Below are 16,595 nucleotides of genomic sequence, written 5' to 3' on the forward strand. Positions count from 1 at the left end.
TAACAATATTATATCCGTCTTCGGCAATTCCATGTGATAAAGACATAAATACTCGGAGACAAGCAATATTAACTTCTCCATTGTTGTTCAGTCGTAGTACAAGCAGGAGACGTATTAGTCCGTCCTCCACTGTGATTGGTTAGCTGACTAAAAGGTGACGGTGATGAGCCCTTAGTTTTACCCAAAGATGAATATTCTTCAACACTCGGCGCCGAGAAAAAACAGTGAAAATGAAAAATTTGCTAGCCTCAGGAAAAAAAAACCGCTTTGGTGGACACGCGGCCTTATTTATATTTAATTCAGAGATTCCTCTGCGTACCACTAGAGGAAGCTCACGTACCACACTTTGAGATCCACTGCTGTAAAGGATTCCTGACACATTTAACACTAGTCGTGTTAGGATCTTCTTGGTTTAACACTGAATGTGAATGACATGTTTGCAAAGACCTTTCTATCAATATTGGAAAGCAGTGTTGGGGAAGCTACTCTGAAACTGTAGTTTGACAAGCTACAAGCTACTCGTAAGTTAAAGTAGTTAAACTACAGTCAAGCTACCCTTTTGGAAAAGTAGTTAGCTACACTACAAGTTACTATCAAAAAGTAGCTAGCTACATTGAAACTACTTTTGATTTTTTTTGAACAACGTATATTATAAATAACTGAATAAGTGTCTGAGGAATGTTTTAAGTAAAATATTTAGTGTTTAAAACAATGCAATACAATTATGATTTCAAAGAGTATTGTTTTATTACACACAACACTCAAATATCTCAGACTGTTACAAAAAGTGTAACCTTTACTTGTCGTTTCTTTGAGAGACATGAACTTGGACAAATAAGGCCATGGGTAATTAACGTTAGTTGTTTCTCCATCCTCCAAATCTGCCGCCACGTCTTGCTCCATCATGGATAATATGGGTGTGTCAACCCACTTCTGTACGTCAGTGAACCGTTAGCCGCAAGATGCGTGATTAAACAACAGGTGGCGGTAATGGCAAAAAATGAGTTTGTAATCTAACAAGAAGAATATCCTTGCATCGCGCTGATTCGCGCAGGCTCGACAAAACGCAATGTAGCTTTTGCTCGCGCTACACCGCTACTTGCTGCAAAAAGTAGTTAGCTACTGGAAAAGCTACACTCTTTAAAAAGCAACTGAGCTACTGCCAAGCTACTGAAAAATGTAGTTAAGTTAGTAGCGTCGCTACTTGTAGTTAACTACTCCCCAACACTGTTGGAAAGGCTGAACTATATTTTGAGATTTAATATTTTAGAAATATTGGAAAATTGCTCTGTAAATATCACATGAAATTAGATTTTTAAGACTGCCAAAATGTTTAGAAGTCATTTATTAAGTTTTTTTTACCCCACAGTGTTCTTTTAGCGGTTGGGTTAGGGTTATTAATTTTAATTAGCTTTATGTAAAAATACAAGTCTATGATATGATATTTACATAGCTGTAATACACTTCAAGATGTTTACTTCTGTCTTAGAAATATATCAACCTTACAGAAAATCAGCAAGTAGTTTGACTCTTTTCCCCTCTCTCCTCTCTTCTCCACTCTCGGTTAATTGAAGAAATTGTTTTGTGCTTGACCAAACAAATCAGCTGCATCATGTCAATTATAGTTGTGGCAAAAGTTTATTATAATTTTAAACAGCAAATTATTTACATTGATTAGCTATTGAATCTTAAGCACCTTATCTGGCCAATTCACCCATATAAAATCAAGACTTTTCAACATTATAAATCACTTAACACATTTTAACTGCAAATATCTTCAGCATTCAAAAAGATTTCTTCAGTTCATCAGTGCAAGGCATTACATAGGTCTGACATAACTGACAAGAAAAAAAAAATTCATTGATTAAATTTGTTGTTGTTCTCCTCTCATTCTCTGGAGGTGACAGTCTTCATCTGCCCCACTGCGCTGGGTTGTGGTTTTGTAAATATAGCCATCTCTCGTATCAGTGTTGCTAAAATAGAACATGCTAGTTAGCTTACAACCCATCAACCTAATATGTGTCATAGAACATCTATTTAGATAGATAGATAGATAGATAGATAGATAGATAGATAGATAGAGGTCTGTGTTGGAGTGAAACTTACTTTTGCATTGTAATGAATGCCATGCATTTCAAAATTCCTCCCAAAAGTAACAAAGCTCCACCTACCCAGGCTACATAGAGGGCAGGACCAAATGTGTACCTGACCATTCAAAACAAAGATAGAGATAACAGGATTCAGCACTTATCAGACACCTGTGAATCATATGCGAGTGAAAAATCTTTTTTTTCCTCTTACCTGGAAGCAAATGAATGAAATCCTCCCATGCCCCCCATACCCATGCCTGTGCCCATGCCCATGCCCCCCATGCCTGTGCCCATGCCCATGCCATTCCCACAATGTTTTCCTCCCTTCTCTCCTTGCTTTTGATTGTATTGGGTTGGGTATTGCATCATGAAACTAGGCACTATTTTACTAAAATTGCCACTATCATCAGAGCTCTTATAGCCTGAAGGATTCCTGAAAAAATACAGGGATATAGAATATTAATGCTTTTGAATCAATGCTTTGTTTTATTTAGTCCTAAACTTATTAAAGTGATAATTCACCCACAAATGAAAATGATGTCATTTATTCACTCTCATGTCATTACAAACCTGCATGACTTTCTTAATATATTTTGAAGTTTTGGTTCCCATTGACTTTGATTATGTGGTTAAAAAATATAATGGAAGTCAATGGGAGTTTGGTCACTAACATTTTTTAAAATATCTTTTAGTGTTCCATACAATGATGGTGAGTAAATGGTTACAGAATTTGAATTTTTGGATGAACTGTGCCTTTAAAAATAGACTTCAGCAGATGACAACACCTCCTCAGAGACATGGAAAAACTTGCGTTTTGTGCGTTTCTCCAAGAAATGTTTCTTATGTGTATAGGGCTGAAAGGGCTGAAAAAGCAAGACATTTTGAAAAGATTCAGCTGGGAGAACATCTAGCAACTAATTAAGTTAATTGACATCAGGTCTGATGTCTTAGAGAGGTAGAGTCTCTCAGAAGTAAAGATGGGCAGAGGCTTTCCAATCTGTGAAAGAGTGCGTAAAAAGATTGTGGAATACTTTCAAAACAACGTTCCTCAATGTCAAAGGCTTTGCAAATCTCATCATCTACAGTGCATAACATACTCTTTTGTGAATAAAATATTGGCTCATGTGATTTGAAATTCTTTTAGTTTTCATTTTATTCAAATTTAAAAAAAAGTTGTACTCTGCAGGTGATGAGCACAGCTCGTTCCCTTCAAACATGATGCTTAGAATTGATGTTCATCACACCACATAATCTTGTTTCTCAGAGTATGAGGGTCCTTTAGGTGCTTTTTTTTTTTTTTTGCAAATTCCGAGTGTGTTTTCATGTGTCTTCAATGAGGAGAGGATTGAGTTTGGCCACACTGCCATAAAGCCCAGATTGGTGGAGTGTTACAGTGGTGTTTGTCCTTCTGTAGGTTTCTCTCATCTGCATATATGATCATGGAGCTCAACTAGAGTGACTATGAGCTTCTTGGTCACCAGTCTAACCAAAGCCTTTCTCCATCAGTTGCTCAGTTTGGCCAGGAGGCCAGCTCTAGGAAGAGTCCTGGTTGTTTCATACTTCTTCCATTAAGGGTAACAGAGACTGCATGCTTCTGTGAACCTTCAATGCGGCAGAATTTTTTCTGAACTCTTCCGCAGATGCGTGGCTTGATGCAATCCTGTTTCTGAGATCTACAGGTAGTTTTTTGACCTCAGGGCTTGGTTTTTGCTCTGATATGCATTTTCAACTATTAGACCTTTTATTAAGATCCTTTTAAGGGCCTTTCCAAATCAAACCAATTCAACTGAATTGGCCACAGGTTAACCTCTCTCGAAGTGTAGTAACATCTACAAGCTATATGAATGCTCTTGAGCTAAATTCCAACCCTGATAAGGGTATGAATAATTATGCAATGGAATCATTTAAGATTTTTATTTTTAAAAAAATTGCAAAGATGTTAAAAACTTGTTGTTTTGTTGTTGTTGTTGTTTTGGGTCATTATGGTGTATGGAGTGTACAATGATGTGTGAAAAAAAGTAATTTAAAGCAGTTTAACATAAGGCAGCAACAAAACTAAATGTGAAAAAAATGAAGTATGAATACTTTTTATAGGCACTGTATATAGTCGGCTATTCATTGTGATTTTTTATTGTCAAACTGTGAGAATCCAATATTACATTTAAATTCATTAACCTGATTTCAATTTGATATATTATATTTACATTTTTATTTGATATCTTTATTTTAACTTAACTCTAAAATCATCAGTTAGTTACTTTCTAACTAAAAATAAAACCTTAAATCTAAATTTCCTCTAGCTCAGTTATCTTGTGAGGTCATAGGTCAGCAGGGTAATCAATCAGTAATGAGAGTGAGTTCAAACGCCTTAAACTCATCATGGCTACTGGTCTTGGCGAGTTTCTCCGTGGTTTAAAACGAGGCCTTGAGAAAGGTGAACAAAATTCACCTGCACGAGGAGATGCTCAGGTTGGGAGATTTGCTCGTGCGAGAAGGTGGGCTGTCGAGTCGCGATGGAAATTTAAAAAACATTTTGTGATACCTACTCGATAATGACACGCTTCATATAGCTAGACTGAAAGTTTTTTTTTCATTTGTCATAGGCAGAGAGATCATGACACCTCCATGCCGACGCCTTTGCAACGTGAACCTTGTAAAACTCGGCCTGTGTTTGAACTTTGCGCAAAGGGCCATGGCAATTATATGGAGAGGCAAGTTAATCCACGTGTAAATATTTAAGTTTACATAATATGTATATTGTTGCAGATCATACAGCAAAGCTGTACTGCATGTTATCTGTCTATCTTAGATTGCCTTCAGAGATCATCTTGAAGATCCTTTCCTTTCTGGATGCCTCCTCTCTGTTCAACATCAGCTTTGTCAACAAGCGGTTTCATGATCTGGCTAACAGCAAGTGAGTTCATGATATAAATATTTTGAATAAGGAATATTATATATTAACATGGATGTCCAGTGCTCTGTGGTCTGTGTTGTATGCTTCTGAGATAGAAAAGAAAGTGTGGAGACCCCAAGTAAGCATGATTAAAGAAGTTGTGAGCAGCACAATTGTGGAGGAGAAGCCTGCTGGATACTGGAAGAAGCTGCTGCTCAAGGAGATGGCTGGCCACAAGGACACCATGTGGAAAACCGAGTTAAAACACAAGAACCCGCACACGGGCATGCCAACTCTGACAGAGCATGTTCTCAGGTAGAACATCAGTACTCGCCGCTTTTCAACAGGGCAGAAAGATATCTTTTCCAGTTATGCTTATGATTAGTTCTACACAAAAGCATTTTTCATTACTTGCGTAATGTGTATTTTAATCTTACCGAGAACTGCAGTAGACCATATAAGTAATTGAACCCCAAAACCAAAAATGTCACACTGCATTTCAATCAGAGCATTTATGAAACAATTTACATTATTCAAAATTGAGTAGAGATTAATATATAAAAAAAATTGTCCGATACAGATGATTTTTATATTTGTTTTGTTTGTCTGATAACAAATATAAAGAACCAATTTCCAAAATATTTGTGAATTATTTTGTATTTCAATATTTATATTAAAAAAATCATTATTTTATCCTTGAAACATATAAAAACATATTGTGAGATGTTATAATTTTATATAAAAAAAACATTTTTGTGTGTGGTCAATCATTTCATTAATTCCCTAAATTAATTGAATGTCTTATACAGCATAGCAAGACATTGTTTAGAATGTCTTGCTATGCTATATTACTCTTGCTATGATACGAGACATTTTTACACTTACAGGTTTTGCAAAATAGGTGCGTGAATACAAGTTAAAAAAATGAGATTAGTCTAACCAACTATGAGCCTATCTTTAAAATTTAAATGAAGAGTTAAACCAAAATGTAAAAACTTGCTCACCCTCACTCCATCAAAGATGTAGATGTTTGTTTCTTTATAAGAGCAGATTTTGAGAATTTAGCATTACATCACTTGCTCACCAATGGATCTTCTGCAGTCCAAACGGCTGATAAAAACACACAACTCCAGTCCACCAGTTAACGTCTTGTGAAGTGAAAAGCTGCGTGTTTGTAAAAATCAAATACATCAGTGAGATTTATAATGCTTCATCCATTGAAAAAATCCATCCTCCCACATCAAAATCCACCAACATATTTGTTTAGAATGGTGCATAATCTATGCACATTCCTCTCATGAGGGTGAATACATTTTCAGAAAATGTTCATTCATGGGTGAACTATCCCTTTAAAGCAGGGCTGTCCAAACTCGGTCCTGGAGGGCCGGTGTCCTGCAGAGTTTAGCTCCAACTTGCCTCAACACACCTGCATGGAAACTTCTAGTATGCCTAGTAAGAGCTTGATTAGCCGCTTCAGGTGTGTTTAATTAGGGTTGGAGCTAAACTCTGCAGGACACCGGGCCTCCAGGACCGAGTTTGGACAGCCCTGCTTTAAAGCGTCTGGTTGCTTTCTGGCTGTCAAATGTTTTTGTAACATGTCCATAGTGAAATTGAGGAAATACACCTGTGCTTGCTGTTTTACAGGAGGTTACACATTCAGTGGGAGATCACACTCACAAATAAGCATGGACGGGAAAGTGTCTATAAGCAAACGCACACTTTCTTTGAAGATTCATCAGTTACAGTGTGCTGGAGCCAAAGTTTCTGGCCATTCATGTTCACTCTTAATAGCCTGCAGCTTCATGGAATAATGTGTCCAGCTTCACCAGCTCCAGGAGACAAGTAAGAAACACATCTGAATAATCTGAAGCCTAATACTCGTCTGACTAATGCCTCTCATGTGCAGGCCAAGGTGGCGCTCTCTGATTCGCAAGACAGCTTTGCAAAGATCAGGACCTTGGTCGTTCTTAGGTGCTGATAGGCTTGTGAAGGTGCTGCAGTTTGATAAAGGGGTCATCATCGGACTCTGGCGGGTATGTTGAGATTTATCCTAGGTGTATTAGGGATGCACAAAACAGTATTTCAGTACTATATTGGTTATCTGTCTGTATTGTGTATATTAATACCCTACCTTTTAATGTTATGGTGCCTAAATTCACATATTCAGCCATAACATGGAAATAATCTAAATTACTTGATTGGTGTATCCACAATATAATACATTCAGATGTTTTAAAACATTAACTTTATATAGATTTTGAAAACATGATGAACATTTTAATGTTCATCTGTGGTGTTTGTAGGGCAATTGGAGAATTGCCTTCATCATGATCAACCTGCACTTCCACAAACTGATTGAAAGAAGTCTTCTCGGGTCAAGATTTTGGTACAAAACACTTAATGTATATTTATTTCTTTGAAGTTGATAACTTGTCAAACAGTCTCTTAACACAAAGTATGTTTGTTCACATCAATAGTCCCTACATACCTGCAGATGACAGTGCTGTGGACCCTGACTGTAGCCGCCATGGATACACTGTGCACATTGTGCTTCACAATCCAGTTCGGCAAATCTTGTGTCAGCGTTTTTCCCCACTGTACACCCGCAGAGGTAAATGTATAACATTTCTGTAAACCCATTTTTACATTTATTCCCCTCCGTAGTGATTTTCACCAAATTATGAACAAACTTCTTGATGTTTGTATTATACAATGTGAATAATATGAATGTTCTTGGGCTTCACAGTGATGTCACCAGTGGAATTTGTGCAGTTAATCGCCATTGATTTCGCTAATGTATCCGAGCATGTGCCTGTGGCGAAAATCAGTCTTCCGTGGCAAGCAGAGGGATTTCAGGGAGAAGTTGAGGTACCTATGATTCATTCCTGATTCTTATGCTCATTGGCCACTTTATTTAGACTTAATTTCTCCCTGGCAATGACTGGTTAGTCAGTGCTGGCATGCTATTCTTAGGATACTAAGATATATATAAATAGATTGGTAGGTATCACGATGTGTGCAACTGGGGAACATAAACAAGGCCAAATACTGAAAGTCTGAAGTTAAATGCACTTTGTGCTGCTTTGAGTTTATAACTGGATTTACAACCTGAGAATGTATATATGCATGTCCTTAACTTGCTTCCTTTATCAAGGAATGATTAAAACAGCAATGTTTACTTGTTCCACATCTCCAGCGTTGCTGCATGATGACTCTGACGGTGCTGGATGAGGCGCAGTGTCCCTTCTGGTGTGCGAGTTCTACTGTAAAAATGTACAAAAGACAAAGAGTGCTGGACTTGGAGCACGTAGGTGAGCAGTTCATCGTCCTTTACGAGGATGCCGAGGGGAAGGTCAAAATGACCTTTGTGTTGATGGAGGAGTTTAAGCACTACCTTTTGGTGCAGTTAGTTACTATGTTCCCAGAAGCCAAAGTGAAAAGGCACTTTAGGGGAGAATGTTGAAACTGTTGCAATGCCTAGCTGGGTAATGTTTAGAAAAGTTGAAATGTTTCTGGCAGTGCTTTGAGTTGTATATATTCAAAGATGACTTTGAAATATTTTTTTCATTTTTCAAGCTTATTTGTTTCTTGTTCATGTAAATGAGCTTTTTGGCAGTTTGATAATGTAGATGTCTGAAATGTTTTGTCGAGTTTCAGAGGCATTGACTTCTTTTTTTCTGGAAATGCCAAAGCACTAGGCCTATTTTTATTTCAATACCAATTTAAATTTGGTAAATGTTGTTAAAGTTTATTTTTTGGCATTGTTTTTCATATTTAGTCAAATAATTTCCAAAAGGAGAATAAATAACACAGTGGTTTGAACATCCTGTGTACTGTGTAACTGAACTCACATTGTAAACCCAAATGCTGAAATTATATTAATGATTTATTTCTCGGTAATGTTTTTATAAAGGTCATTCAAGTGCTGGAGGGATGCTTGTCAAAGCTTTAAAAAGAACGTTGAGAAATGCGTTCAAATCAGCTGGTTTTGGTTCAATGGGAGGCATAATGTGTCCTCATTATACCAACCATTATGAAACCTCATATATATATATATATATATATATATATAAAAAACTCTTAGTGTGTAATTTTCGCACTACAAACATCACCACAAAATATACAGGTCAACAGTAGCCTTCAGGCTTTGGACTTTCGACACTGCTTTAAAGCGTCTTCCAGAGCGCCAAGAGCCATTGCAGCATTGGCCTTGTTGCAGTTGTATCCCATGAGCCCAATCCGCAATACCTAGAAAACAGTTGAGTTGATGATTATTCAGTCATGTAGTTGAATGCATTATCATATTTTGTTAACAAGCTTTTACACACCATGCCAACAGAGGGCCCAAGACCTCCTGTAAACTCGATTTGGTGATACTTCATTATGTAAGCCAGCAATTCTTTCCAGTTATACCCTTCAGGGATGGCAATGGTGGTGACGGAGGGTAATCTCAGATCCTTCGGGAATGGATATGTATTTTAATTGCTTTCTCTTTTAGGTTATATTATTGTTCTGAGAATTAATAAAGTGAAGTCACCAACAGTTACCTTGTCCTTGATAAACAGCTTCAAGCCCAGGTCTTCCAAGCCCTTCCAGAGATACTCTGCAACTTCTGTGTGATGCCTCCATGAGTTCTCAAGACCCTTGAGCGGACATTTTAGAATTATTAGACAGTCATAAAAAATAAAAAAAAACAGTATAACACTATCATTCAAAAGTTTGGGGCAAGACTTCATACATACATATTGAGCAAGAATGCTTTATATTGATCAAGAGTGACCTTAAAGACAGTTATATAATTACAAAAGATTTTAATTTCAGATGTTACTAAAGAAATGTATAAGTAAATCAGCATATTAGAATGTTTTGTGACACTGTGAATGGAGTAATGGCTGCTGAAAATTCAGCTTTGCCATCACAGGAATAAATTACATTTAAAATTGTTGAAATAGAAAAGTTATTTTAAATTGCAATATTTCACACAGAAAAGAAAAGGGAAATCGTGACCTAATGGTTAGAGAGTCGGACTCGTAACACAAAGGTCGTGAGTTTGAGTCTCAGGTCCGGCAGGGATTGTGGGTGGGGGGGAGTGAATAACCAATGCTCTCTCCACCCTCAATACCACGACTGATAGTTCAAACAAAAATACATGGTTGAGAAAACAAGCAGTTGCAAGCAGCAAGCTATAATAGTAGACTTTGGGACCAAAACGTTAACCATCAAAGAGTGAATTATAATGATGAGCTTAAATGTTTACTTGGAGTAAAAATGTACATATTTAGTCCCTACCGTTTCAGCAAGGATGGCTAGACTTTCCCTCAGAGCAAAGAAACCAGACACAGGTCCTGTGTGATGGTATCTGAAACACCGTTTAGTTAACTTTAGACAAGCCTTAATACAATCCTCTACATCAGGGGTGCAAAACTCATGGTCCTGCAGTTTAGCGTCTACCCTAATTAAATGCACCTGATCCAGGTAATCAAGACCATCAGGTTTATTTGAAAACTACAGTATGGTAAGTGTGTTGGAGCAGGGTTGGAACTAAATTCTCCAGGACTGTGGCCCTGCAGCAATTGAGTTTTGTAACCATGCTCTACGAGATCTCACAAGAGCAACAGTTTGCTTTTACAATACTTACATTCTTTCCGGCTTGCCGTCATTGCCCCAGTAATTGGATAAGTGGTTCATATCAAGGAGGTAGGATACTGGCTTTGTTTTCCTGTTAAACATCTTGTGGCTATATCACATTTGAGAAGAAATTGATAATGTTAGTGGATTTCCCTAACTGTTTGAATGATTCAATGTATGCAAGCACATACTCGTATTTATTCACAAATATTACTTCTCACCATGCTCTTTCACTGAATGAAACTGGTGCTGTGCCAGGTGGAGCATTCAAGGCTTTTTGGGAACCAGTATAGAGAATATCAATATCTATGAAGGAAAAAGGTTTGAACAGTTGAATTATTCCACAAGCTTTTGCACGGAGATTTAGAATATGTACTAACAGTGTGGTTTCATGCTCATACAATTTCATATTTAAATAACTTCATATTTTGATCCACTCACTTTGTTGGTCCATTAAAAGCGGTGCAGCTCCCAGTGATGCCACTGAATCCACTAAGAGCAAACAGTTGTGTCTGTAGAGACAAAACCATGCAGGAGGGTTATATGAAGTTAAGGAAAGCCTGAAAAGAGGATTTGGGGGAGCAGCAGACAATACAGATTTTTAATTTAAAAATTCTTAGAGCACAGTTTCTTTCCAATGTTGTATATGTGTAAAATACTAGAGCACTAGTAATGACAAATGAATGACAAATGTCATGTAAAATAATAGTAATACTGTGTACTTGTAATGTAGAAATTAACCTTTTATTTTACCTTTACATTCTTAACATTTTTCATGAATATTTCTCTCTTTCTGTTTGATGTATTTACTTATTTTTAACAAATAATCAATTGTCAAGTGTATCTGTACAGTGTGCACTAATCAGAAATTCTTGCATGGAAAAAAATATTTTTACAAAAATGCACTATAGAAGTCGCATAGTAACTTGTGCGAGAGTGATTGTAGAATATTCTTACTTGTGACAAATATCACCAACACCGTCCACTGGGTGCACCAGGCCAGCTGATGACTCTCCATGTGTGAGAAAGAAGAGAACTGGCTTATGTTTAGCCAGAGCCTGTAGAATGTAAAATGTTGGTTATAGAGCAAGGGTTTGCTGTCCTAGTCATACCAACTTACAGTGGCATATGGAATTGAAATGTCTATATCACTAATAGTTAAGTTATCATGGAGTTTCACCTGTTCAATTTCTGCATTTGTAAAATGTCCTCCAGGTGTTTTAACCAAGGTGTGAACCTTTGCACCTGGGGAAACAGAAAGATGTTAAAGAGTATAGCATGCTCTCATACTCTCTACAAATAAGGGTGAATTTCTAGAGAATGCCAGTGGGCTGGCATTATTTTTTTATTATTAGTTTCATACCCATACGCTCAGCAATTTCTGCAACTCGTTCTCCCCAGATTCCATTGATGGCAACGAGAACGCTTTCTCCAGGCTCCACAATGTTGAAGACTGCACACTCCATCGCTGTGTGTCCAGAGCCACTCATGGCCAGTGTCATGTTGTTACTGGTCTGAAAAGCGTACTGGATTCCCTTCTTGATATCATTCATAATCTATGACAAAATATGAAATATTTGCAGTGACTGTTCCAAGCATCCACAAATGCAGTTCTGATACCAAAAGTACACCGTCAATATATTATGCTTTTTGGCCTAGATCTATTAATCAATTATTCCAACATTTGATTGAAAAAAAATAAAAATAAAAAATGAATCTATTTGGAGATTCTGCTGCTGTTATGAGTAGTTTGACATGATTAGATTTATTTCTTAAAAAAGCAGTGAAGCACTTTGTTTTAAGATCTTATAGCATTAAAATGTAAAGTAGGCCTATTTAAATTATTTCTAAAATAGTGTTGAATACTTAAACTTTACTAAATATAGCTTTTTATAGAAAGGCACGTTTTGAATATAAATATTTGAAGAATAGTCTACATATGCCTAAGCGTTTAAAGAGGATGTTTTTGAGAGAGAAAAAACTAATAATGTTTAAGTTGTTTTGTAGCCTAACTTTTTGCTTGGCTAAACTACAGATCTTTAAATGTATTTTGATCATGAAATTATTAACGCTATTTTAATGAAACCAACAAGAATACAAATATTGGATTCATAACAACATGGTACGTGTGTGTTTTAAGATAGATTTTCTTAGAAAACGTTGTTTGCCTTCGATCCATATTAAAGTTGTAAAATGCATTTGTGCGTTAAAATGTAGCGTGAGATTTACCCCGAACATTTCCGAGTGCATGTGACCTATTATAGGTCTCCCTCCTGCTGCTAAAACGCGAGGCGGCACATTGGAGGGTCCTGGTCCAAACAGATACCGGAATGGAGCCTCGAGCGGCCGGAGCATGCACGCTGGTGGCGGGATGGTGACAGAGGACATCCCGCGATGGACGCCGTGTTTGGTGGACCGCGTGCTTTCCAAAGGCACCTGCTGCGTCAAACGCGCACACCTGGATAGGACGCTCCTCGGCATCATGTTTTCTCTCCCTGCTGTTCGTTAGAAATACGAAGCTTTGCATTTGTCCAACATTTTAAACAAACGGGTCTTTGACCCCTGGAACACAGAGCAACATGCGTCATGCTTTTGGCACAAAATGCCCCCGCCCTTCATCTTCCAAACAAGGTATAACGGTCCAGATGTGGATATGAGAGATATTATGAACGGGATAACAAAATAGAAAAAGGTGGTAGCCTAGAGATAGAGAGGGTGTCCTGTATTATTATGTAAGGCTGTATGTTTTTGTTTTCTCTTTAAATCAATATTTTAATCCTTAGTTTCCTGACACATCACAAAAATACTCACACAGAACACGTGTTTATCTGAACTTTTTCACAAAGTTGAATTGCCCTGTGCCTTTGATTATCAAGGGATTTCAATCGAGTATTGTATATTTTAATATCCATATTTATTTTAGATTTGGAGATGCTGTAAATAATTTTCATAGCCTACTGTTCGTTAGCTTAAAAACCTTATAGTAATGTCATATAAAAAAAAAAATCTAGAAACACAAGGACTGCATTTGAAAAAACAAATAAATAAACAGACAAAAAGTGAGTTTTGTTTACATCCCGGTGAGGTGCTCTATTGATTCATTCATTCTCCACTTGTTTACCAGTTCAGAGAAGGAGTGTACCTTTCTCAATACAGTTGATTGGCTGATGTGAAGAAACACATGCACACACACACACACACTGATAAGATCAACTCGCATTTCATTTGTCCCTTGCATGGTCAGTGCAGCACATGGTATTAAATGTGAGCATGTTAGTGAAGGCATGACTATTGCACACTTTATTTTTTAATTCTTTCAGTTTACAATCTTTAAGCAGCTTTGTTATTTTAAGGTCATTTGATTTTTGTGTGTGTTTATAAACGGCTAAATTAAAACTCATTTTTATACTGCTTAAGAAGTAATTTAGGTAATATCTAATAAGGCAAACAGGAAGTTGTTCACATTATTTGCATTTGAATCATTAATTTCTAAGAAAGTGCGTGTCTGATAGTAAGTTTGTATTTTTGTGTGATTTGTTTGAAGGAAAATTGCACCCAAAATTGAAATACACTGAATTCAGGCCATCCAAGTAGATGAGTTTGTTTCTTTATCAGAGCGAATTTGGAGAACTTTAGCATTACATCACTTGCTCACTAATAGATCATCTGCAGTGAATGGGTGCCGTCAGAATGAGAGTCCAAACAGCTGATAAAAACACCACAATATTTTTCAAATCCACACCACTTTCCAGTCCATCAATCAATGTCTTGAAGCAAAAAGCTGCGTAAGTTTCTTACTGTTTGTAAGAAACTGTCATTAAGGATTTTTAACTCTAAACTTCTGTCCTCTATCCAAAATAACACTTTCTTCAGTTAAAAAAAAGTCCAACCAACATATTTGTTTAAAACTGTTCTGGACTATCTTGGTTTATGAACGGTGCTTGATCTGTGCTTTTTTCTCTCCTGATTCAGACAATAACAACTTTTTCACTAGAGAAAGAAATATTATTGAATGGAGGACTCGTATTTTAGCTGGAAGCAAATTACGTATTGATGATGGATTTGTTTCTTCACAAGTTATTAACTGATGGACTGGAGTCGAGTGGTTTACTTGTGGATTATTGTGATGTTCTTATCAGCTGTTCTGATGGCACCCATATCAAGTGATGTAATGCTACATTTCCCCAATTTGTTACCATGAAGAACCAAACTCATCTAAATTTTGGATGGCCTGAGAGAGACATTTAATTTGTGAAAAAGAAAACATTTTGATATTCGACTTTTTTGATATTTGACTTTAATCTTACCATATTTATATAACTAAGTCTTCAACATGAATAGATTGTACTGTTCCCATTCAGTAAAAAAATGCTTACCCTGTATGAAAGTATCTGATCAGAACATAGTGATTCTCTAAAAACACACTAGTTGTGTCATAGGAAGCAGATGCTGTTGTCAGAGCAGGGACTTTGACCAGAGCACTGGTCACCATCACTTATCCTGCAGTAAATAATTAGTCTGCACAGTAAATAGGTGGAAATGCAATGTTTACCCTTGTGTGCCCTTTGCACTGTGGTGGGGCTCAAACACCCACTTCACAGGCCAGAGTAAGAGACAGAAGCGGTTCAACTCTTGCCATGCTTTTGTGAAAGACGGGACATGCACCCTGACGTAACACCCATGGAACAATGGAGATGTTCAGGCAGACATGGATAACCTTGACCCCATTAAACAAACTCAAAAACTAAATTTAAAAAAGTGTGTGTGTCAGGTACCATTTAAATTGACGTCCTTGTGTCATGCGAGCAGAACGTCAGCTGCCCAGTAGATGGGGCTGTTCTGCAAAATCCATTGAAATTATAAAGTTTCTAATTTGACTTTAGTACAATATAAATTTATTTTCAAAAGAAACTTAAGAACATTGTCTTTTTCTTGCTTATGGAAGCCTGGTTATGCATCAGACTGAAGAAAGAGGGAAAAAAAAATATGTATTTACCTTTTTAAATTTGCTTTTAAATTTTATTAAGGTTCCATAAATCAAGCAACTGTGATTCTTTTTTCCTTTTATTATTAATCTGCTACAGTTCAGTTGTCACCCACTAAGCAGGATATACCATAAAGGTCCTTAATAGACCCTCCTTGTCTTACAACCCGTTTCAGCCTTCCCTGTCTGACACCCTTCCTAGTACAGTCAATATTCCTTTGTACAGATATCAGTGAAGTTGACCTGGATGTACAAAAATATTTTTCATGTACGGTTTAAAAGTTTGGGGTTGGTAAATGATTTTGAAAGAAGTCACCAAGGCTGCATTTATTTGATCAAAATAAAATAAATATCCTTTTCTATATTAATTTTTTTAAATGACTTCCGTCCTGTCACACATTGACATCATTGCAAAGTGCTTTAAGAGGCTGGTTGTATCCCATCTAAAATCCTGTCTCCGCTACACTAGACCCATACCAGTTTGCCCATTGCCACAATAGGTCAGAGGATGTCATCTCTACGGCACTTCACTCTGCCTTCTGGTACGTTCCCCTTCTCCAGACTAGGGTTGGGAGTGGGAGTAACAGGTTAACAAATTTATAAGAGAAGAAATTAATAAAACGAGGAGGAATCACCCCAGTCCTCTGCCCCAGAAATGCAACAACCATTTAACTTGACAAACTAAGTTTATTTAGAAAAGCAAGAATCATGGAAGCATTAGATGTCTTCAGGAGAGGGCCTGGCCAAAACAAACAAAAAATGGCAGTTAACTAACAGGAGGAGTACTAAATAACCCATCCAGGTAAAAGAAAACAAAAGCTTTCCTCAACTCCCTCACTAGCCAAAAATAGGAATAAACAGGAGTACAAAATAAAATGACACCCTCTCCCTACGGCTTCCAATCTAACAATAAAGCAGATAAACAAAACAAGTTACAACACCTTTTAATACCTTTAACAAAGTAAATTAAAGTGGTCACTTGTATTCAGCACACACTGCT

The 16,595-nt window shown here is 37.0% G+C and overlaps 2 protein-coding genes across 2 annotated transcripts; one reads left to right on the top strand and one right to left on the bottom strand.

Moving 5' to 3' along the window:
* The first annotated feature begins 4,404 nt into the window (after positions 1-4,404).
* LOC306881517 (F-box only protein 15) lies at positions 4,405-8,803 on the top strand. Its single transcript, XM_079435666.1, has 10 exons — positions 4,405-4,585; positions 4,694-4,801; positions 4,900-5,004; positions 5,065-5,298; positions 6,628-6,825; positions 6,890-7,016; positions 7,287-7,369; positions 7,461-7,594; positions 7,730-7,851; positions 8,180-8,803. The coding sequence occupies exons 1-10, from the start codon at positions 4,470-4,472 to the stop codon at positions 8,444-8,446; spliced, it is 1,494 nt and encodes a 497-aa protein (XP_079291792.1). The 5' UTR covers positions 4,405-4,469; the 3' UTR covers positions 8,447-8,803.
* On the bottom strand, positions 8,578-13,151 carry agxtb (alanine--glyoxylate and serine--pyruvate aminotransferase b). The gene is made up of 11 exons (XM_079435667.1): positions 12,841-13,151; positions 11,975-12,167; positions 11,792-11,856; positions 11,569-11,669; positions 11,053-11,123; positions 10,833-10,917; positions 10,622-10,720; positions 10,273-10,342; positions 9,531-9,626; positions 9,312-9,440; positions 8,578-9,231 (listed from the first exon to the last, which is right to left on the bottom strand). Exons 1-11 carry the CDS (start codon positions 13,093-13,095, stop codon positions 9,124-9,126), a joined length of 1,272 nt encoding a protein of 423 aa, XP_079291793.1. The 5' UTR covers positions 13,096-13,151; the 3' UTR covers positions 8,578-9,123.
* Between the last annotated feature and the right edge of the window lie 3,444 nt (positions 13,152-16,595).

The sequence above is a fragment of the Barbus barbus genome (assembly GCF_936440315.1).
Source record: "Barbus barbus genome assembly, chromosome: 15".
Taxonomy (NCBI): domain Eukaryota; kingdom Metazoa; phylum Chordata; class Actinopteri; order Cypriniformes; family Cyprinidae; genus Barbus; species Barbus barbus.

Bases quoted from the DNA above. Each gene is read 5' to 3' on its own strand.
- LOC306881517 (XM_079435666.1), top strand. From the start codon at position 4,470: ATGGCTACTGGTCTTGGCGAGTTTCTCCGTGGTTTAAAACGAGGCCTT. The intron at 5,299-6,627 runs GTAGAACATCAG...GCTGTTTTACAG, and splicing joins CTGACAGAGCATGTTCTCAG to GAGGTTACACATTCAGTGGG. The intron at 7,017-7,286 runs GTATGTTGAGAT...TGGTGTTTGTAG, and splicing joins TCATCATCGGACTCTGGCGG to GGCAATTGGAGAATTGCCTT.
- agxtb (XM_079435667.1), bottom strand. From the start codon at position 13,095: ATGATGCCGAGGAGCGTCCTATCCAGGTGTGCGCGTTTGACGCAGCAG. The intron at 11,857-11,974 runs GTATGAAACTAA...CTGTTTCCCCAG, and splicing joins AGAAATTGCTGAGCGTATGG to GTGCAAAGGTTCACACCTTG. The intron at 10,721-10,832 runs GTGAGAAGTAAT...AATGTGATATAG, and splicing joins TCATTCAGTGAAAGAGCATG to CCACAAGATGTTTAACAGGA.